Source organism: Ceratotherium simum, chromosome 3 (assembly GCF_057802395.1).
Source record: "Ceratotherium simum simum isolate JZ-2026a chromosome 3, ASM5780239v1, whole genome shotgun sequence".
In the NCBI taxonomy this organism is placed as follows: Eukaryota; Metazoa; Chordata; class Mammalia; order Perissodactyla; family Rhinocerotidae; genus Ceratotherium; species Ceratotherium simum.
In genome coordinates, this window is record NC_141902.1 from 91,345,304 (window position 1) to 91,368,434 (window position 23,131).

At 48.3% G+C, this 23,131-nt stretch overlaps 1 protein-coding gene across 2 annotated transcripts in view; it reads right to left on the reverse strand.

The window, feature by feature from the left end:
- NTRK3 (neurotrophic receptor tyrosine kinase 3) overlaps positions 1 to 23,131 on the reverse strand; it is a 367,961-nt gene that overhangs the window by 57,259 nt on the left and 287,571 nt on the right. For both annotated transcript variants that reach the window (XM_014788632.2, XM_087428913.1), the window contains exon 13: positions 5,404 to 5,534. In XM_014788632.2, the coding sequence (XP_014644118.1) occupies positions 5,404 to 5,534 (131 nt within the window). The remainder of the gene's footprint in view (positions 1 to 5,403; positions 5,535 to 23,131) is intronic.

Here is a 23,131-nt window from a genome sequence, read left to right on the forward strand (position 1 = left end):
TAGGGGAGATATTTCAAGGTATGTTTCATTTTGGATTTCATTAACATACTGAAACCCATTTTATTATATGCACAGGGATACACACATTCCTAAAGGTTGAAACACACACACACACACACACCAATCAACCCCTTGAAATGAAGGTATGAAAATCACCTTTCTCTTATTCTCTCAAAATCCACTGTCACTTCACCTTCTTGAGATTCCCAAATGATTTTATCAGAGAAAAAGATGGGTAGTTATCACATACACAGGTGCCTGTCTCTCATCTGTCTCCCTAGCTTAAAACGGGCCATCAGCTTCCCACTGTTTTCAGGATAAAATCCAAACTCCTTCATATAGTCAGGGACTCTAAATATCAGATCTCCCCATCCCTCTCTGCCTCCTCTCCTCCAATACACTCCCTTCCCCTCATTCATTACACTTCAGTCTCACTGGTCTTTCTGTCCTTCTTTCCCATCAAGATTTTATCTGCCTCAGGCCCTTGGCATGTGCTGTTCTTTTGATCAGAAAAACTCTCAACTGAGCTATATCCACAGGACTGGCCTGATGAGCTGCCACTGTCCATTACCTCTGTGGAACATACTGACTGGTGCCCATCATACCCTGAACACAGACTGCTAGTTAATATCCAAAGAGGTTCCTCTGTCTCAGAGAGGAGCTTACCAAGAGTCAGCAGTGATTGTCCCCAAATTCATTTATGACAGTGAAACCTGTTAATGTCATCACTTAATATAATGAAATGTCATGGAAATCAAAGAAAAAGGAGTGCATAGAGTGGACTGTTTTTACGGAACCTAGGATGAATACTTTGCAAGGACCTTCTAAATGTCAGTGGTTAAAAAATGTTAAGAGCAGGAGGGAATTCTATTTTTAAAAACTGAGAAAATAGTAAAATTCTGAGATTCTGCACTCAGATTGTTTCACAAATATTTTAAGTTCCTGATCCAATTTAAAGTAACTGAAACTGGAAATCATGAGCAACCAAAACAAAAACAAAACAACCCTCCAAATCAAAAGGAACCCAAAAGCTGAAGTTCAGACATACCAGAAGAAACATCATGTTAAATCCAAATAATTAAAATTATCAATAACAAAAACATAAATTTCCTGCAGATAAAATTAATTTTATAGGAAGGTTGACAAGGATGCTAAAATAAGTAAATGCTCAAAGAGGGTGAAGAAATAATTATTTTAAAGAACAGAGAAGGTATGCAACAAAAACAGAGAAATAAGATTAAGATAACAATAAAGTTAAGAACCAACTGATATCTTGGATATCAAATATATGGTCATTGATGTTAAAACGAAAATCTCCATAGACAGGACAAACTCTACACTAGATAAAGCCACAAGAAGAATTCACGACTTGGAAGAACGCCGAGGTTCACCCAGAGGAAAGCACGGAGAGACATGGAAGAGGAAAGGCAGCGAGGAAGGTCTCATTCCCTCATCTGTGAATGAAAGGGGTTGTCTGGGTTTGAAGGCGGCTCCACCACGGATTATCTGAGGGACCTTGGGCGAATTGCTTAACCTCTCTCTGTGCCTCCATGTCCCCTCCTATAAAATGGGGACAGTGCTAGTGCCCAGCTCTTAGGGTTGCTGTGAGAATGAAACATTAACATGCACACATGACTCATGGCAGGGCCTAGCGTACAGTTTGTAACCCTAACGAGTGTTGTCTGTTAGATGTTGTCATCATCATTACCATCTTCTCCTCCTCCTTAAATGTCCCTTCTGGGCTCTAGTATTCCATGACTCTGAGAGGTGAGCTACCTGGGCCTGTGTGTCTCCTTTAGTCCCCCCGTCCCCCAGTACCTCGTATAGGGCCAGGCACATGGTGAGTGCTCAATGAATACTTGCAGAATGAATAAATTAAGCATATTTTTAAGAATACGATAAATCCTTAACAGAAAAATCTTTTATAGTACACTGATATATCACAAAGCTAACACCAGTGCATCTTCAATGTAAATAAAAAATAAAATATTGCCAACTTCCCAGAAATGCCCCCCATCCTGTGCCTTGCCCCTCTGGCGTGCTTGCTTTCACCCCGAAGGTAACCACTATCCTGACTTATGGAATTCACGTCCTTGTTTTTTCAAAACAGTTTATACTGTCTGAATATGAACCCCTGGACACTAGAGTTAGTGTTAGTTAGTTTTACTTGTTTTTGAAATTTAAAAAAGTGAAATCATACATGTAGCATCATATATATACTTCTATATCTGGCTTTTTTCATTCAACATTGTGTTTTTGACATTCTTCCTCATTGTTGCATGTAGCTATGCTCCATTCATTTTCCTTGTTAAATAGTTTTCCATTATATGAATATACTACCTTTATTCATCCACGTTTCCATTGATGGACACTGGGGCTGTTGCCAGCTTTTGGCTGAATGCTTTACAAACATTCTTAGACACATCTCTTGGTAGATACATAGATAGATAGATAGATAGATAGATAGATAGATAGATAGATAGATAGATAGACAGACAGACACACAGACACACAGACACACAGATACCTGTTGGGAATAGGTCTAAAAGTGGAAGTGCTGGGTCATACAGTACACCAATGTTCTAGAATACCACACTGTTTTCCAAACAATTATGCTCCTTCGCCTTCCCTCCTGCAGTGTATGAGAGACTCAAGCTGCTCCATTTCCTTGTCAGCACTTGGCGTTGTCGTTGCTGTTAAGCCCCTCTGCTTGGTGGATAGTGGTGTCTCATTATGGTTCAATTTGCATTTTTCGGATGATTAACAGATTGGACACCTTTCTCATATACTTATTGGCTATTTGGATATTAGAAGAGACTCTTTTGAGATCGTTAGAGCAAGCGTATTGTTTGTCAAATTACCATGTAAATGTGGCACCACCTATTCACAAATATCATGAACTACATGGTTTTAATGTCACACTTAACACTACACATACATAGAAATTATGCTCTGTCTCGTCCTGCTCTCCATTTCTTTTATGGGTATTCATCTTGTCTCCCCAACAGACTGCAAGCATCTTCAAAATAGAGGCTGTGATTTCTTCTCTTTGTTTCTACCATAGCAACTGCTAGGCAAAATTCTTACCAATTGATTTAAAACTACAATTCGAGAAAACCTAATCTTGAGTAATACTTGGATGCGTTTTCTGGAAGTCCACAATTACCCTGCATCCAAGAGGAAGGAGCCTGCAAAAAGGAGGAAAATCTAGAGGACAAGGAGCAGGACACACAGTTTCTTGGCTGTTCTCCAGAGGAGATGAGCATCTCCTCCAGGGGCTGGTCACCGGGCAGCAAATGGTGTCAGATCCCAGAGCACTCATCTCCTCGGGGTTCCCAGACCCAAGGAGAAAAAGAAACCCTTTGAAAAGGATGAAAACAGAAACATCTTTTCTGCATTACCCAATCTGGGTACTGCCCCCCAACACCAGACCACTGGTGGGAAACGTTTCCCAGGGTTTTAGACCATCATTTCATTTGCTGCTCCAAGTGCAATAAATGTTCAGTTTATTCACCCATCCCCAGACGGATGCTGGAACACCCAGTGGATTAGTGTCATCCCGTAAATTAAAAGTTTCAGAGCAGTGCAGATTCCAAGTTTAGGGACAAAATTAGAAAGCTTTACACATCCCTAGTGCAAGCTGTCTAAAGACGCCTGCACTCACCTGACCATCCCACGTCTACGGAGACACACTGAGCAGGTTTATTCTCGGCATGTCTACCAATAATAATCATTAGCCTTCTACGGCGGCAATACTCTAGTACCTTATTTACTTTCTAGAGCAGAGGTCGGCAGACAACACATATTTTTTAAAAAAAATAATTATTGGAAAACAGCCACCACCATTAGTTTATGCATTGTTTACACTGCTTTCCCACTACATGGGCAGAGTTGAGTAGGTGCAGTGAGGAGCGTGTGGCCCTCAAAGCCTAAAATATTTATTATCTGGCCATTTAGAGAAAAGTTTGGCAACCCCTATTCTAGACGTCAATGCAAGCTTGGCAGGTCATATGTCATGTGTGTAAGCACATTCACTAATATCAACATCAAGACTCATGATGACAACAGAGATAAACAGCAGCTCCTCTTTATTGAGCATCGACTGTGTCCCAGGCAGCGACCTGTGGATTTTATGTATGTTATATAATTTAATCACCAAAATTTTAAGGAGGAGATATTATAATTTCTATTATACAGATAAGGAAACTGAGGCCCAAAGAGGTTAAGCGTCTTGCACAAGGCCACACAGCTAATCGGTGGTGGGGCTGAGACCCCCTACACCCCAGGCTCTCTGATTCCCAGGCTCTGCCTGTAGCCTGCACAGCACCGCCTGCATCCATGGAGGTCATTTACCCGCTGTGGACAGAGCTGCTTTGCAGATACAGAATGCTATGAGTACCGACACCCAAAAGTCACAGAAGCACGAAACTGCTGTTGTGAGGGCACCGTCAGAGCCTCAGTGCTAAGGATGGGACCCTTTTGAGGTCCAGGTGGGAGTCCTCATGAGGAACAGCATCTCCTGCTCCCAGTCCAGAACATCAGGCAGACATCACACCGGCCTCAGAGGCCTGCTCACAGCTCCCACAGGGGCCACCCCATGCTCCAGAGCAGGGCTCCCGAGACCCAGAGATGCCTCAGACAGGCTACTTGACTCTTGTTTGTGCCAATCATGTTCAAAGAGTTGTCCAACATTGATTTACAGAAGCTGCTCACTCCTGGAGGCAGGGCAGCAGAGGGCAACTACCGGTAGCAAAGTCACTTCTCTCCTGCCCCAAGCAATTCAGCTGCACATCTGGCTCTGCAGCTGGTAATGGACCCATCTAGCAGCTGCCAGGAGGCACACTGCCCCTTGGGGTCTGAACCTGGATCCCATGAGATGTTTCTAAGAATTTCTTCCAACTTCACTCACTGTTGTCCCTTTTCTCAATACCTGACTCCCACTCCATCTCCTTCCACTCCCAGTGATGTCTGCTGCCCTTGACTGGGGCTCCGAGGGCCTCCTTGAGCCACCCACCTTTCACCCAGCTCTGCTCCTAAGAAATGGTCTAGTGACTGTCCGGGCGGGACAACACATCCTACAAAGTCACTGAGGAGGGAAGAGGGCCAGCTGGGGACAGAGGTGAGCCCAGGGCATCCAGAATAAAACGAGGGCTGTCCACAGACCTGCCTTGTTCCTCCAGCCGTACCCCAGCACAGCTCTCTTAGGTGTTGCGGCTCTTGACCTCCAAATCCACAGTAAGTCGGTTTTGGTCTGGAGGAAACTTCATTGCCTTGGAGCAAGGGCCCTGGATGCATCTGACAAAGCCAGTTTCTACCATCTTCCAGCATGGAGTGAGCGTCACCTTGTCACTCCCCAGCCCCAGCCAGCCCTCTTCCAGAGGCCCACGTGCCTCTGGGATTTACCTTCACGGCCACCAGCATCTTGTCCTTGGTGGGGCTGAGGTTGTAGCACTCAGCCAGGAAGACCTTTCCAAAGGCTCCCTCTCCCAGTTCTCGCTTCAATACGATGTCCCTCCTCTTAATGTGCTGCACATCTGTAGGAGGGGGACAGAGAGGAGAGCAAGCAAGTCAGTCCTAGGCTCCTGTCCTCATGAGAGGCACAGGGTGTCAGGAGAGCACAGGGGTCTAGGGCAGGGAGTTCTGTTCCTGAGTCCACAGCAGGGAGAGGCAAACTCTAGCACCCCAACTTGGGCATGAAAACTGGTGTCACACTGTGGTTTGAGAGTCCGGCCCAGAATCAAATCTCAGCTCTGCCACGACTAGCCCCTAACCTCTCTAAACCACCACTTCCTCAGCTGGAAAATGAAGTCAATACTAGCGAACACACAGAATTCTGGTGTAATTAGCTCTAGTTCCTGGAGAGAGCATACAGCAGTCTCAACAGTTAGTGTGCACAGACATCCCAGGGGATCTTGTTCAAATGCATATTCTGATTCAGTGGGCCTGAGAATATGCATTCCTAATACCACCACCACCACCCCCGCCCCCACCACCCCCAGGTCCTGTCCATGTGCTATTGACCCATGGACTGCACTGTGAATAGTGAGGTCTCTGGGGCATTCCATAATTGTGTTGGAACACTGGATCCACTTTCTTGCTAGTTTTTGAAGCTGGGAAAGTTATTTCACGCCAGAGCCTCAATTTCCTCAACTATAAAATGGGATTAACACCAATACCTTACTCCTTGAATCCTTGTGAAGATTAAACGAGATAACCCATACAAAGAGCTTGGTCCAGTGCCTGGGACAAACTAAACACACACACACACACACACACACACACACACGGACATACACTGGGTCTTATTCCAGCATAATGGCTGGAATGCCCCTAGCACAGTGTCTGGTTCATGATAGAGACTACTAAGTAGCAGCTAAAGTTATCTGGGGAAACCTCTGACAAATCCCTCCCCTCTGAGAGAGAGCAAGACCAAGGAGATCACGAAAGCCAAGTCCAGAGCCTGCCCCAGAGCCAGGGGCTGTGCAAAGAGAAGGGTCAGCATTGCCTCAGCTAATGTAGCGACCTAATTCAAGTCTGTCTGCCAGGGGAAGGCAAAGATGTAACTTCAGCCCTCCTACCTATTTGGAAAGAATTTTACGAAGAAATTGTACCAGAAGTGGGCTGGCGATGAAAGGAGCCAGCCGGAGATTACTGACTGACCTTTCCATTAATTGTTCAACAGGCAGAAGCCCATTAACTACCTGTATTCATATTATGAAGAGCACTGCAGAGCCAGGGAAGAGGATTGTCTCAAATGACCTTGTCAAAAAATGAAAGCTGAAGACAGAGGACCGTAGCAGATCGTCCCCACGAGGAGGGAGAAATATGACAGGGACAGAGGGGTGCGGCTGCAAGGCTTTGGACAGTGCTCCGGTTGGCTTGGGGATTCCTTTCAGAATAGGCTACACAAATCTTTTTTTTTTTTTTTTTTATCAGAATTCTTGGTATCCCCACCATGTCCCTGATGACCTGCCCGCAAGGACCTGTGGGAAGAAGCATTTGCAGACCGTTATTCTCTCCTCCCCAGGAAGACAGACGTGCAGACTCCTGGGTGCTAGTGGCTGTTCCTCCTAGGCCACAGGGCCACCAGGCAGCTGCTTTGCCCGCCTTTACAACAAGAATATTGAAAATTATTTCCCTTCTTTGCACCCTCTCTCAATCTTGCCCAGCCCCTGAGGAACGGTATTGTTGGCCTTGAAGGAGAAGGCTCAAGAGTCTCCCACTGAGAGAAAATGGGAGGTCAGGACCTCTCGAGGGAGGCCATCTGCTCCTTGCTGCATAATGATTCCCAGGTGACCACTGACAATGCGCAGCTTCCTGCAAGGTGAGCGTCCTGGCGTGGCCTTGGAGAGGAGATAGGGCTGGTGATGGCAGCTCTGCAAGGCCAAGCCCGTGCCTCTGAATATTCAGGGATTGGTAAAGAATAGGAAGTCAGGGGTACTGGGTTCAAGGCCTGGATCCTCCACAAACTACGGGCTTGCACACTTCATCAAACATCTTGGGTCTCAGTTTCCTTGTGTGTAAAATGGGTGTGGGGGTATAATCCAAGTTCTACTTACCCACTACATGAGCTTTATTGTAAAGGTTTGTAAACCTTTAAGTCCTCTAAAATGTCAGTGTTTGTCAGTTTTCATCATTATTGATATTATTTTACAAGAAGGGGACATGAGGACCAAGTCAGAAGTCCTCGACTAGTGGCCGAGATGGGACTAGAAACCAGAGCATAAGGTCATGCCGGAGTAGCCAAACCACTTGGGGACGAGCCACCTTCGGCCCCAGACCCCACCCCAACCCCAGGCTCCTCCGGCATTGCAATAGAACAGTGGTCCTCAAACCTGAGCTGCATCAGAATCACCTGGAGGGCTTGTTGAAACAGAGTGCTGGGCTCTTCCCCCAGAGCGGCCTGAGAATTTGCCTTTCTAATGAGTTCCCAGGTAATGTTGATGCAGCTGGTCCGGGTACCCCACTTTGAGAACCACTGGAACAGGAGGACATTGGAGGGTAAGGAATCAGCCAGCTGATGACAGATGTTCACCTTTGCAGCTTGGCCTCAACAAGTCCCAAGCACACCGATATCTTAGTCTTGCCTCACCGTGGCCCAAAGACCAGAGGAGGCCTGCAATCCTGGACTTACCTCCAGGCTGCTCCTCCCCTCCCTAGCTATGCGGCCTAGGCTGAGTCAAGCCCCCTCTCAGAGCCTCAACCACTCATCCACACGATGGAGATCATGCCTCTCTTGCCTTCTTATGTTCTGGGCACATCTCTAAAAAGGAAAACCTGGGTCCCTAAGTCCACCTCCGGGCTGGATGACCTCACCAGCTCCCCAGAGCTTCTCACTCAGCTACAGTGAGTACAGAATGAGAAGGGAGGAGCTCTATGGAGAGCCACGCTTTCCCACTGCTGTGCCTGGGTCACGTCTTGGAATCCTCCATCTCCTCTTGCTCCCTTGGCAGCGAGAATCACAGGCCCTGGAAGATTCAGACAAGCCAAGCAGGAGCAGCATACAGGGGGCCGTTTCTCGACACTTCCTCCCAGGAGTTGAGAGCCTGACGGCAGCTGCAAACCCTGGGCTGTGCGAAGGGGGAGCTTGGACAGCTGTGGTCCTTGAACGCAGCAGGGCGCAGGTGACCATGTTACTAGAAACTCATCTGCTCCCTATGTGAAAAAGCCCGAGCAGAAGCCTCCCACAGACCAGAGTGTCTTCCCCAAATCTGCAAACAGATCTTTTTCAGAGACGTGGAAACATCTAGTGGCTCAGAATAAAACAGCCTTGGCCCACTCTAGTTGTCTTCAGGGAGAAGTATTTTGAGACCAGTACGTGAGCTCAGCCCATGGATGGGGTGGTGAGATCTGAAAAGGAGCAGCAGAAGCAATGGAAAATGAAAACAGACTCCATTCCCCCATGAATCCTCCCCAGGAGGGAACCTCCTCCCAGCCACCGGGGTAAAAAGCCCTGCAAGGTAACCAGGGAGATTCGACAGAGAGGCTGGATCGGGGCCAAACCCATCAGGAAAATCACTTCCATGTGGACAACCCCATGTACCAACAAGACTCGAGACTTCAAAACATGATCTGAGCAGCTTCCTTCCCTGAATCTAAGTGGGAAGAAGTAGGGTAAAGCGGATTCATTTGTGCCCAGTCCTACTATTTGCTCAACATTCGATTCTCACGATAACCCTGAGAGATAAGTGTTGTACCCCTGTCACAGATAAGAACATGGAGCCAGGGGGTAACTTTCCAAAGTTCACAGAGCTAAAGCATGGCGAAAGAAGGACTCTCTCTTCTGTTCATGGCTCCTGAGCCGCTGTTCTTCCATTACACAAGGCTGCCTCTCCTCTGCCCTCCCCTACTTTGTGGCCACCAAGACAATCTGGTCTACAGCAGCACAACCCTCCATCTTATGCTTCTTCTGCTCCTGCCCAATTTCTCTTAACCTGCTTATCCTGGGACTCCAGCACAGCATCTTCCCAAGGGAAAGTGTAGCAGCTCCCCACCCCCAGAGGCCCTGGGAGGAAGGTGTGGGAGGAAAGGGCGCTGCCCAGGCCCTGGGGAACCGCTGGAGTGAGCCGTTTCCATTTCTGACGTCCACGTGTCTATTTGGGCCACTGTTTGGACTTATTTTTAGCTCACACAGTGCTGCTCAGAGCTGCCTCTGGTGAAGCCATCTGACCTGCACGCCAAAACATGATGGATTTTCCTAGGAGGAGCGGGCATCAATCTCCTTTTACTGCCTGGCTGGCTAGCCCAGCAGAGTCTGGGTCACAAGGCTCAGAGGCCGGGACACTGGCAGGGGAGGGGAGAGAGGGAGATACAGCCCCGGCCGTGGGACGACCTCTCCATCTCCCGCAATGAGGGGCTGTGGAGAGAGCAAGCGGCCGGTATCCCACGGGGAGGGATCTTTGGGAAAGGAAAAGGGTTCCTGGCTCCTTCAGCCTGGCTCTTCCCTCCCTCCTTATTTTGAGAGAGCCACCAATTGAGTTCCACCAGAGGAGGCCACCCGTAGAGCTTCTCATTCCCGTAGGACAGCTGGTTCATCAGACACAAACGCTGAATGAGGATTTCTGTGTTTCAGTCATGACTCAAAAATTTTCCTCTGTACCAAGGACCAAGATAACTATTCCACGTGTGTGGGATTCCCTTCTGGGAGGTCTTCCAGGCTTGGAGCAAGCTTTACCTAGAGCAGAATCCCTAATTTAAGGAGGTCACCAGGCACTGCTGCACAGAAGACCTCAGAGCCCTGAAAGGTCAGTGGGCGGGCTGTGGTTATCCCCTCAGCCTGCCTCTATTCACTGGGGCGGCCGCATCCTGGGGGAAAGAGAGAGTTGCCTGCAGTACCTCTGTGACCTGCACAGATCCACTGGACAGACAGACATGGCCAGAGATACAGGGGACCCTGTCAGCTTTACCTCTATGTTCTGGGAAAACGGGGATGTGACAGGCATAAACTATTCAAGCCTGCCAACCAGGGATGAGGAAGAAGCATAAAACCCCCTGAAAGGTGTTGCTGAAAGAGTGAGGGTGTGGGAACAGAGACAGGTCTGTATCTGAATCCTTACTCTGCTGTTAGCTGTGCTTTACCCTCTCTCGGGCGAAGGTTCCTCATCTGTAGAATGGGACCGTTGAATATCTACTGGGCAGAGTTGTTTAGAGGACTGATTTAAAATTTTTAGATAATAGGAAATGTCTGAAACATAATGGACATTTAACAAAAGTATGTTTCCTTCCTTTCTGCAAGATCTTCATTTTAACTAAGAGCTCAATCTACCTGAGAACAAAATAGTGGCTTAGAAAGAAACTTGGAGCAGGATGATGATTTTCTTCTAAAACAAAGTGGAATGAGGTTGCTCAGTGAGGAACCAGTGCTGACTCAAGGGGTCACCAGCAGCCTGTCCGAGCCTGCCATGGTGACGTCCAACCTCCTCCCCTTCAGAGTCCAAAATAGTTTGTGGGAGGAGGTTGGTCAGACAATGGAATAAAGACCTCAAAGGCAGAGACAGACACCTACTAAAGATTGCCATTGATCAGTAGAGAAAAACCAGATTTCCCAGGGTTGGTGGTTATAAATAATGGTGATCCTGACCCTGCTGTATGTCATGCAGCAAAGTCAGTCCCCAAAAGCCAGCATGCTCCCTCAGTCAGAAGCAGAACGCCTTCCTAGAAATTCATGGGTCACCTCAGTGCTTGGGCTAATTATCGACCAGGAGGCCATGCATGTGGGCAGCACTGAGACCGTCCTTCCCTGAAGGCGCTCGTCTAAGGGACTCAGAAGCAGGCCCTCCCAGCACCCCAGAGGGCTGGCCAGTTGCTTTCTTAGCTACCCCTGATGGGTTTTCCTAACCACCATGCCTTCCTCTTCTTCCCTGGCCCATCGTAATACCCAGTTCCCAGTTGGTTCCTAGGATCCTTGCTGAGACTTCTCAGATCTTTCCCCCATCAATTCTGTCTCATGCTGTGCTTGTCTCTTTCAACTTATTGTTATCCCCTTGTGCCCTTATTAATAATACAAATAATTGCCATCGATCAAGCACTCACCCTGAGCCAGGCACTGGGCTAGGCACTCACCATGCATTGTCTCATTCATCTTCACAACTCTCTTAAACACACTTGCTATCCCAGTGCTACAGAAGAGGACGCTGAAGTTCAAGGTGATTAAGCAACTTGCCCAAGATCACCCAGCTGTTAGGGGTGGCCCACAAGACTCTAAAGTCTAGTATGAGAAGTCTGTGTCACCTGCCATCCTACTGTCATGACAGCCCTATTGTCTCTGTAACTCCCACTGCAAAGAGAGACACTGCTTTCTGAACTCACAGTAGAAATCAATCACATCTATAAAGACAGAGAGAGTCATTTCATCATGGAACTCATTCTTGCCACCCTTGGTCATCACTACCTAAGCTTAACACGAGTAGCGAGGATGCCTTCTGGAGATGAGGATGGCACCAGAAGGCAGAAATTCAAGACCCCAATGCAGAAGAACAGAGGGTCTCGACGGCCTCGGGGGCTCTCACATTACAAGGTGAGTTCTGAGGGTGACTGCGTGCATGAAGGAGGAGGGAGATTCTTGGCAGGAGAGGAAGGAAAAGGGAATGAGGAGAGAAAGGGAAGATCTCTAGAAGTGTGTGTTTTCTTTTCACTGGCCAGACCCTAGGGTCTCAGGCTGCCAAAAATGCTCAGAAGAAAACATTAATTCCATACCACACATTTAATTACACATGAAATGGAATGTCTTTAAATGGAAAAGAATAATATTCCCAGAGCTCCAACTGTGGGTTTTTGATGTGGCAGGAGGGAGATAGAGGGCCAGCTCGGAATCTTTGAGGGGGAAGGAGACCGCTGAGAGGGCAGGACCCCTGCCTTTGCTAGAGGTAGGAATTTCTGCCTGCCATCACAGTCGTGCCCTCACCCCTTCTCATGGCCCCACTGGCTGCGTCTCACCTCATGCTTATGCGTGGCAGGGCAAGTGGAATTTTCCCTTCGGTAAGAGCATGACCAAGTAAATGTGCCCCCTGGCCGGTTACAGACCCTTTGTAGTGGTCTGCAGCCAATCCAGCCAGCTCTCCACCTGGACAGATGAGCAGAGCTAAACTCTCCCAATAACTGCTCTTGCAAAGTGATCCCTAGATGATTTACAGGCTAGGAAAACAAGAGGACCTCCGGAGTTCATGTCAAGGATCAAGAGAAGATATTTCAAAGCCTGGAGAGCCAACAAAAGAACTCTGCAGAATTTTTCTTGGAGGTCTAGAATTTAAAATTTGTCCCCAGTTATCTACCAAATGAGAGTAACAATGATATGGAAAAGGATTCCAGGTTGAATGAACACCAGCACCTTCTGCTGCAGTGCTGTCCTGGGATGAGGCTGACTCAGAGCTCTTTGTCTGAGACCCCAATGTTTCTGCTGGCCAGCCTATGTTCCAGCCAAAGGCTCTTCTCACTGAATTGGGACTTCCTCATGCCACATGATTTTCAGAATTTGATGGCTTTGTAAAGGGGCTCTGAAGGGTGCTGGCAGCTGCTCATGTCAAAAGGGCAACATAACGTGTTATTGAGTTTGTAGACTGGGCCTAGCACAGGGCCCAATACACAGTAGGTCCTCCTTAAATATTTGATGAAGGAATTAATTAAGTAAAACGCCCTCCAAAGCACTGCTAGAGACTTTAGCAGGGATAACACTAAAAAGACGGAGGAAGGAGAAAAGCTGAGGGAGTAATAAAAAGAAAGGAAAGATGAGTGAGAACAGGACAGGATCCAGGAAGTTCCAAAGAGCAGCCTTATTTATGTCCTGGCTCCAACACTGGCCCCAGGAACCAGGATCACATTGAACCAGGACAGTTGTGAGACCCACATCCTAACCCTCAGACTCCAGCACTCAGACTTCTAAACAAAGTGCCCCTGAGGTCTGCATCTGCGGAAGCTCAGCGAACACTAGGTCTCTGCTCCAGGGCACGTGCGCACCCTGAGGCTAGAGGTAGCAGAGCCCGAGACACCATGTTCCCACCAAGATGAATAAATAAATAAGACACCCTGCTGTTTCTGGAAGCAGTGAAGAGAGAGGATCAGCAGAGGACTGTCTGTTCTGGGGCTATTTCCAGCTCACGTTCTGACACAAGAAGTTCAGAGAGAGAGGCTAAAGTTCAGATGTGTCCCTGCCCCCAGGTGCTACTTCCCAGAGCTCGACCACCATGAGCTCAGGCATTTACTGACATCACGGGGCCCCTGACACTGGCGCCCCTGACCAAGCCTACCTTTTCACACCCACTTCCTTCACTCCATGTCCTGTTGGCCCTTCCCATGGTGAGAGGACCCCTCTGGCTCTCATTAAGCCTTGACTGCCCGAGCCAAGAGTAAAGAGCAAAAGAACCCCCCAAGGAAAGCATCTGGAATTGAGAAGTTAGGTGCTGAAGGATGAAGCTCAGACTCCGACTGGGAATCTGTCCCTCTAACTTGCCCAGTTCCCCACTTCCTCCCCCTTTTCTGGCCTGAATGTTTCCTTTCCAACTTGACAGTGACAAACTCCCACTCGAAATGCCCATACAAGGGGCTCATTCTGCATCTCAGTCTCCCCAGAGGCTCTTCTCCTCCAGCAGCTGTCTAGGGATGCTGCCTCAGCCTCTCATCCCTGGCATCTAACTCTGTCCCCCAAGTCTATCTGGTGACATCATAGTTTCTCACCAGCAAACACAGAGCCTAATGCATTCAAGCTTGTTCCTTCCAGCTCTGGAGCTCTGGGCCAAGACATAGACTGCAGGGCACCATAGAGCCATGCGGCTACAGCTTCACACAGGAACTCTTGAGGTCAGGAAGCAGAAACGCCTATGAGAACCACAGGGTGAACAAGAGGAGGGCAGACCAAAGGATCACAATCACCCGCTCATGGAACATGCCATTGGCCTCCATGACTACCAGCTATCTTGCATCCAATAGGAAACTGAACCCTTTCAGGCAGGAGGGGGAGGAATGGGCATTATAAGACTGGAATAGTCAGAGGCAACAATATATCCAAATATACAAAAAGAAATACAAAAAGAAGACGACACGAAGGGGGACTTCTTGTAAATAAACAACAGGCTTAAACCAAGAGAAATGAGGCAGAGCATGGCTTTGAAAATAGGCAGAACTGGGTATGAATTCACATTCAGCATCACATCTTAGGAGGCAGCATTTGGCAATTTACTAAACCAGTCTCAAGCCTTGATGTTTTCATGAGTGAAAATTAGAAAATTTCCATCTCATTGAATTGTCATGAGGATTCAATGAAATTATGCATGTATAGTGATGCTTTTGAAGCATCTTGAATGAAGTAATGGCTGTAGAGATTCAGAAAGGAACATGCCAGTTCCTTCCTGCCACCCACCCTCTACTCAAACCTTCAGTGATCCTCCCTGATTACTTAATCTTTCTGAGCCTCAATTTTCTCACCAGTAAAATGGAGACAAAAAAAATAAAAAAGTGCTGGGGCTGGCCCAGTGGCATAGTGGTTAAGTTTCCGTGCTCCACCTCAGCAGCCAGGGGTTCATGGGTTCAGATCCCTGGTCAGACCTATACACCACTCATCAAGCCACGCTGCGGCGGCGTCACACATACAAAATAGAGAAAGGTTGGCACAGATGTTAGCTCAGGGCCAATTTTCCTCAAGCAAAAAGAGGAAGATTGGCAACAGATGTTAGCTCAGGGCCAATCTTCCTCACCAAAAAAAAAAAAAAAGTGCCTATTGCATGGAGTTGTGGTATCTTTAAGTGAGATAAGAGGTGTTAGGTGTTTAGAACAGTGCAAGGGCACATAGCAGGTGTTCAATATGCATTATCCTATAGTATCTATGCCTTCAGGGTAGTCTTTAATCCTAGTTCTTAGTCTTTAGTCTTAGTTCTGATATTTGGAAGCTCTGATAACCTGGCCCTAATCCCCAGGCTTCTTCCTCACGAATTCCCTACTTAAATGCATTAAATAGGCCCAACAGATGGATAGGCTGGTCATCCACTGTCCTCTGAGCCCACCTCATGAGTTCATTCCCACGCATCCTTACCCACACCATTCCTCCATCTGGGGTACCCTTCTCCCACTTCCACTAATAGAAATCAACCCATGCCCCAAGACTGGCTTTAATCCTATGTTCTTCATAAGATCTTCTCCCAATCCTCTTTAAAAAGATCTTTCTCTCCCCTCAGGATATCTACTCTTAACTGAAAAACAGGTATCCTGGACCACCTCTGCTTACTTTGCTGTTTCCCTACGTAAACCCAACTCACCCTGGAGTAGCTCAGAGAAAACAAGCTCAAAACACCCTCGCTACCTCACTAAAGCAAAGGGCATTAGTAAAGGCCAGTATCAGATTTTTATGTATACTTTCGGGGCATGAGACACAGGATTCTGGTTTATTGGTGGGCACAGGCCCACAGTCTCCCACATTCACTAGCTGTAAAATGTTGCTGCTGCCTCCAGGCCTGAAGAAGTCTGTTCCCTCTCATTCCTTCCCCACCGATGAACTGAGTGAAGACTTTAGCTTAGGCACAAAGTACCCTAGGAAGCGAACAGGGTAACCAGTGAGGCCATGGAACCCCACCTTAGGGGGCTTTCTTTAGGAAGGTTCAATTTCAGTCCTTCCCAAGCAAGAGGTAGGGTTCAGGCCCCAGAGAGAAGGTGAACCATGGTTCTGAAGGAAAAGGAAGGCAGGACACCCTGTCAACGAGAATTTTGAAAGGAATATCCCCATGTGGGGCCCTCAACCATGAGATTCTTTATTCAAAAGAGACTCTTCTTTTCTCTTCTTTGCACAGGGCTTAAATTTGGACATGATTTGGCCCTTGTAGGACATACTTATGCCCTCTTTGAAAGGGCTTTTGCCCTGGGGGCGGAGGGAGACACCTCTCTGGCTGCTCTGGTGACCCAGAGTGTAGCTTCCTGTCTTCCCCCAGCTGTCCGGAAGGGTGGTGATAAACCTCGCCTGCTAATCCCCACATCCTCCCCCTGCCCCAGGAGCCCCAGCTCCCTTACTCCTCCCGACTCAGCTCAGCTCACACATGCTTCCTTTTCAGTCCCGTTGGCACAAAGGGCTCTTTGCTGCGGGGTCACCGCGTGCCCACCCCATTCAACCCGGCCAGGTCTCCCTTCACCAAACCTCAGTGTTTGTACACCCGTTCGACCAGACTCTGTTGAAGACCCTTGAAGCCCACCTCCACAGACTGTGGAGGCTGTCGAGGGGCCTGGGGAGTCCGTGGCTGGGTCCCTTCCAAGAGGGATGTTCCCATTTCCAGCTCCCACTCCCGGAGCTAAGGCATCCGCCAGGCCTGCTCACCCTCCCCCCCCAAGCACCCCCGCTCTGGTCCTCACTCTCTTCAGCCCTGTATCTGACGGGGTTCAAGGTCAGAGGTCGGAGCCTGTGGGTCCTGGCCACGCGGGCCCTCGGCGTGGGCAGCCTGAGCTTGGCGGTGCCGCAGATTCGTTCCGCACGGCCTCCGCCATCCCGGATCCAGCCTCCCCTGCCGGAGCCCGCTTGCTCTGCCAGGCGTTTTCCCACCACATCCTCCGAGCTGACTTCCAAGAGCTCCCCCACACCAGATGTTAAACGCACTGGCCCGTGGTTTCCTGGCCTGTCTCCTGATCCTCCCCCTACCCCATAATTCTGCAAAAACCAAGGGGAACGTCAGAACTAGTGGACTTCTGGGTGGCCCTACCTGACCCCTGGAATCCTTCTGTGGACTTGGCAGCTCAGATTAGGTCTATTCAAGTTCACCAAGTTTCAAGTTTGCTACCTCTGGCACTGGCTAAAGTCATCAGCAAACACTTGTATGGTGCCTTGGATCAGAAGATCATTCTTTCTAGTTCTCCAGGCGCCCAAAGAAACAGAGCCACATTGACGTTTGGGCTTTGATTTTTTTCCTTACCGGTCCTTGGAAGATCCCAGAAGTTGGGGGCTCAAGCGGCTGTTGGGACTGTTAGCGGAAAATCAGGTGAGGAGAGAAGATCTTATTGAACATCACTAGACCTGTGTTGGTGACAACTGGCCACCTCTCATTGTTAGGCCTGGACACCCTTGGGTGGTCCCCAAAACATCAAGAGGGGACCTCTGGGGCATCAGCCTCAGGAATCCACAGAAGACATACTCAGGAGCCCCCCAAGAAGCCATGCTCTCATCCCCTGCAAGTGGACCCCAATTACCTCCTCCCACCGGCCCTGGGGACTCCTCCCCTCTCATTTTTCAAAAGAGATCATCGCTTGACGTGGCGACATCTACACACCGTCTGTCTACTGCAGCCATCTTCACCAGAGGCCACTGCAGCCTCCCTCTCCTGATCCTTACCACCCCTTTCTCCACTCTTTCTCTGAAAACAAGCTCTTCCTTCCCCTTGCCCACCTGCCCCTTCTCCATGTGGTTATTGGCCTTCATGACTGGCTTGCTCTTTACTGCTTTCTGCAGCTGCTCTGGTCCTGTCCCACCTTTTCTGCATGTGTGTGTGTGTGCCTGTGTGTGTGTGCATGCTTTCTTTTTCTCTGAAATAGATCTTCATTACAGGCTCCCCAGGCAGCTGTGAAGGGCTCCTTGAACCTCTGGGATGCAAAGCTCTAGCAGGGCCACAGGCCCAGGCTGCCGTCTCCCTCCTGCCAGCTCTCGGAGAGGCTAGCCTTTGAGCACGCGTCCCTTTGCACAGCCCCGCCAGGCCCCATGGACTGCAGCCAGAGGAACTATGTGAGACAAGCCCTTTCCCACACCACCTCTTTTACCCTATAAACCGGCCCTTTCCTTCTGTGTCTCTTCTCTGGGAACTTACCCATTTTCCCATTTCCAGCACAAAAAGTACAGAAGCTGAAGGACCAGGCAGCTTTGGCCTCCTCCTGCAAATGTGTCTTGTGTCAATTACACGTGGATGTCATCCTGTATAACTATTCCATATCTGTGAGATTTTGGATCACACATATGTGAATCTCCAATTACTCCAGGTCGTGACTTAGGCAGAATGATTTAGGATATCCAAGTTATAAAATAAGGAAGGAATTAAATATTTGGACGGAAGACTAGTCATGGAAAAATAAATGTTATCTGCAACAGAGCAAAACCACTTGATAAATGTCTCATTGAAGTGAGGAGACCCCCAAAAAAGTTTCTAGCAGACCAGAGTTTGGTAAATGGACTTTCTTGTGCAATGTCCATGATCACTGATTTAACATGTGTGAAAAGCTGTGTCATGCTCTTCACCTGGTGTGCTGTCTGTTCTGTTTTAGTTTAGTGGATGTTAGAAATAAACAGATTAATAAATAAAACCACCTGAAAATGTGTTTATAAGTTCCCTGACAGGCACAGTAATCTCAAGGGGTCTGATTTTTTTATTTTATAAGTCCATTCATTTCTCATGTGCAATTCTTTGGCCATAGATTTCCCAGGAGTGTGGTAGGGAAAATGAACCACGAGACAGTGCTGTTTCCTGGTCCTGAAGGAATGGGAGAGCAGGGGTGGACAGGCATGGTGCACTTCTTATGCCATAGTGGTTAAAGGCCCACCATTGGCGTTAGACACACCCAGCTCTGCTATTGACTAGCTATGTGACACTGGGCATCTTACTTAATCTCTCTGAGATGACATCTCTTCTGATAAATGTGATCTACCTCAGAAGTTTGTAAGTAAGAGATAATATTAGTCTGTAAACCTCTTAGCACAGTAGAAGGCATCTAGTGAACACTAGTTCTTTCTTTTTTTTTTTTGAGGAAGAGTGGCCCTGTGCTAACAGCTGTTGCCAATCTTCCTCTTTTTCTTTTTTTCTCCCAAAAGCCGCAATACCTAGTTGTGTACCATGGTTGTAGAGTTGTAGCTCTTCTGTGTGGGACGCTGCCTCAGCATGGCTTGATGAGTGGTGAATAGGTCTGTACCCAGGATCCAAACCGGCGAACCCCTGGCCACCAAAGCGGAATGGGCCGGCCCCAAGTGAGCACTATTTCTAAGATTCGTTTCTGTTCTCTTATCCAACATGGCTCAGTTTGGGCTTCCTCGCAAATGCTCGCTTGCCTTGGCACCCGTGGACACAGAGATGAGCACAGATTCAAAGGTCCTTCCTCTTCTGAGAACACAGCCACTCCACCTGCCCACCAAAACAGGAATTGTCCACAGAAGCCTCTGCCTGCCGCTTTCAGCTGCAGAGAACTCTGATTGCTCCAGACCACAGGCCTTCAGACGGGGCCCCTGCTTGGCTTACGGAGGCTGTTTGTCATCTGCTGTCTATTACAGAGCGTCAGGAGATCTGGGATCACGGTAAGGCACAGAGAAGCCAGAGTGGGTAACACATGATAAGCTCCCAGTTGGTGGAGGTCACTGGAGGAGCTGTTACACTGGCATACGGAGCCTTTGGAGGGGCTGAGTGGTGTGTCAGCAAGGGAGCAGCTCTGTGTCTGGGTCCTGGTTAAGAGAGAGCTGGAAAATGTCCACCAATGACAGCCTGTAAGGAACCCTTGCTCCAAACCTACCTGGCAGGTACGGCCACTGGCCCACCCCAGTCCCCTGCATGGTGGTGGTCCTAGACAGAAAAGACACCAGTTCAACAAAAATGGTCATTTTAATAGTGATAGAAACTAGGGCACCAACCCAGACTCTCCCACTTACTTGCTGAGGCGCTATTCATTCAATCTGTAATGTATTCAACCAACGTGCATTCAAGTTACAGTGTGTGTCAGGAACTGGGCTACGGGCTGGGGACACTGTGGGGAACAAGAGACCCTCCTGGACCTCCAGGAGCCCACTCATCTAGAGCAGAAGACAGACACGTCACTGGGCAATGCCAAGACAGTGGGATAAGCCCCACTGTGGGGTAAGGAGAGGACTCCGGGGCACCTGGAAGGGGCATCTAACTGAATCTTGAGGGGTCCGGAAGACTGCCATGGGGGAAAACTATCTACTCTCTCTGAGCCTCAATTCCTTCATGCGTAAATGTGGAAATATATCTAAAAATGACTTTCACACAACATTCAGATGGAAAGTAGTCCAGTTCTGTCATCCACCAACTTGGGAGTGGGGAGGTCATGTAGAGGAGAGCCACCCAGGAAAGCCTTGCTCTGATCACCACACCTCATTCTCTAGCTGTGCCTAGAAATCGCCCGTCGCTGAGGCACAACAGCGACTTTTATTGCCTTCTTATCCAACCTGCTTGGCTCTGGCCAACCCCGCTCAACATGACTTATGGAACCAGACCACCTGGGATCAAATTCAGCCTACACCCAGCATTTTGCTCTGTGATCTTGGGAAAGTTACCTAACTTCTCTGGTCCTTGGTTTCTCTATCTGTAAAGAAGGATGTAATAATAATAGGGCCTGCCTCATAGAGGCATTTTGAGTATAAATGTGTTAGTATGTGTAAAACACTTGGAAAAGTAAATTAGGCAAGCATCACTAAACATCAGCTACCATCATTGTACCGTCAAGATCTTCATTGTCATGATGACCACACTCTCACAGAGGGCACATTTATGCTGGTGGCACCCTTCCTGTGGTGTCATTGTTGTGTGGTGTCATTAAGAGCCTGAGCCTGACTCAAACCCGCCTCCACTGCCACTAGCTGTGTTAACTTTTGGAGCCTCAATTTCCCCATCTATGAAATGGGCTACTAAGAACACCTGTACCATGGTATTGTTGTAAGATTAAATGAGGTCATATGTAGACAGCAGCCAGCCCAGCACCTGGAACAAAGGAAGCTCTCCGTCAATGGTAATGGCTGTGCTACTATGAGGTTAACACAGAGGAAATAAATGGTGACATCTCATCCAACTGCCGTCACTCTGTCCTTTCAGGAGGGGTGACATATTTCATATAAGTGAGAAATAAATCTCCTTCTGCTTCCTTTGCCTCTCAGAGATTATGAAAGAAGGCAAACATTTTAAGTTCCTGCTAGTTCTCCATGCTGCTAGTGGTTGGACCTGAAGCAGACGGCCCGTTGTTTAGTAGAGCACATTAATTATTATTCTGTGTAAACACAGAAGCAGGCTGGTGCTGGGTAAGGAAAGAACTCAGTTGTTCTGGACATGGAAGTGCAGTGATTGTATTTCTCTGGGGGGACATGAGCAAGGAGAACTTGAGAGAGAAAAAAGGAGAGCCTAGCAGCATAGGGGTGGCCTGTTGGTGGGGTGGCTGGAGGATTTTTAGGAACAGAAATGTCCATGATTCAATATTTGGTCATTTGTGTTGCTACCACATAACCTTCCCACATAACATCAAAACTGTAGCAAAGCCACTCTCTACACACAAACTGTGCATTTGAGTGATATTATGAGCATAAAACACTGAACAACAGGCATGAGTCATGTATTGAGGATGAAGATTTGGAAGAGCAGTGGTTCATGTAGATGCTGAGACATTCTGTAAACTCCCCCACCCCAGTGAAAGCAGGAACTTGGAAGTTTTCACAAGAAGAGTGAGACAACCTCAGCCTACCCCATCCCTGGGCCTCCTTGGAGAGATGAGGTGGAATGAATATGTGGGGTAGGGCTCCAATAACTTCATCTGAAGGATGCTCAGCTGTCAGCTGGCTTGTGAAATCCTCCTCATTGTCCAAATCCCTACCTGCCATCTCTGCGTGGTGTCTAGTGGTCTTTCACATGAAGCACAGCCAAAAGAAAACCCTCAGTTCTTATCCCTGCACCTGGCCCCGCAGGGCCTCCCTGTGTGGGAAATGGCATTTCCATTCACTCAGTGGTGCAAGCCCCCAATCCACCAGATTTCCTTGATGGATCTTTCCCGCAGTGCCACCAAGCCCATCAATAAACCTGTTGACTCCAGCCTCCAAACGTTTCTCAAATCTATCCACATCCCCGATAGATCCAATTCTTCCCATCCTGCCACAGCCATCCTCATCCAAGCCACGATGATCTCTCACCCGGCCAATGCTCTCCTAACTGAGCCTCCATTCTCCCCCCACCTCACTGCCATCCCTCATCCCCCACTCTGGAACACGGTCAGCCAGCCAGGGTCATCTTTAATAAAAAGTGAAGTGGGAAACTTGGTGTCTCTCCTCTGCTTCAAGTCTGAGTTTGGAGAGAAAGCCAAACTCACTTTATCATTGCTCACAGGATCTGACACAGCCTTCCCTCTGACCCCATGACCAGCCCCTCCTCCACCACCCCACTCCACCCCCTCCACTCTATACCACTGCCCATCCTTCTCTTCTCATACATTCCAAGCTCAGCGCCACCTTAAAGCCCTCACAGCAGCCACCACCTGTCCCTGAATGCTTGCTCTCCAACCATTCAACTACAAGGGGTCACTTCTATCACAGGACACTGTTTTAATTTTCATGCATAGCACTACTGCCATCAGATAATTCTCTTACTGACTTATTTGTCTATCTGTTTATCATCTGGTCTCCCCAGTCGAATGCCAACTCTACAAGAGCTAGGGCTCTTTGTGTCTCCATCAGAACTGTACCCCAGCAGCTCAACACCTATTCGTTGAATAGATGAGTGAGGTGGGTTTTATTATCGTTATTTCATGGCTCCTGTGACTGAAAACATCGAGTGAGGACTGGAGATCTAGCACCAGCCAAAGCAGCTGCAGCCTCAGCAGAATTGAATTCTGAAACCAAGGCAGACATGCTAGTTATTAAACCAGGACAGTGCCCAGCAGGAGGGCAATCACAGCTCTGAATTAATATCGAGCCTAAGGC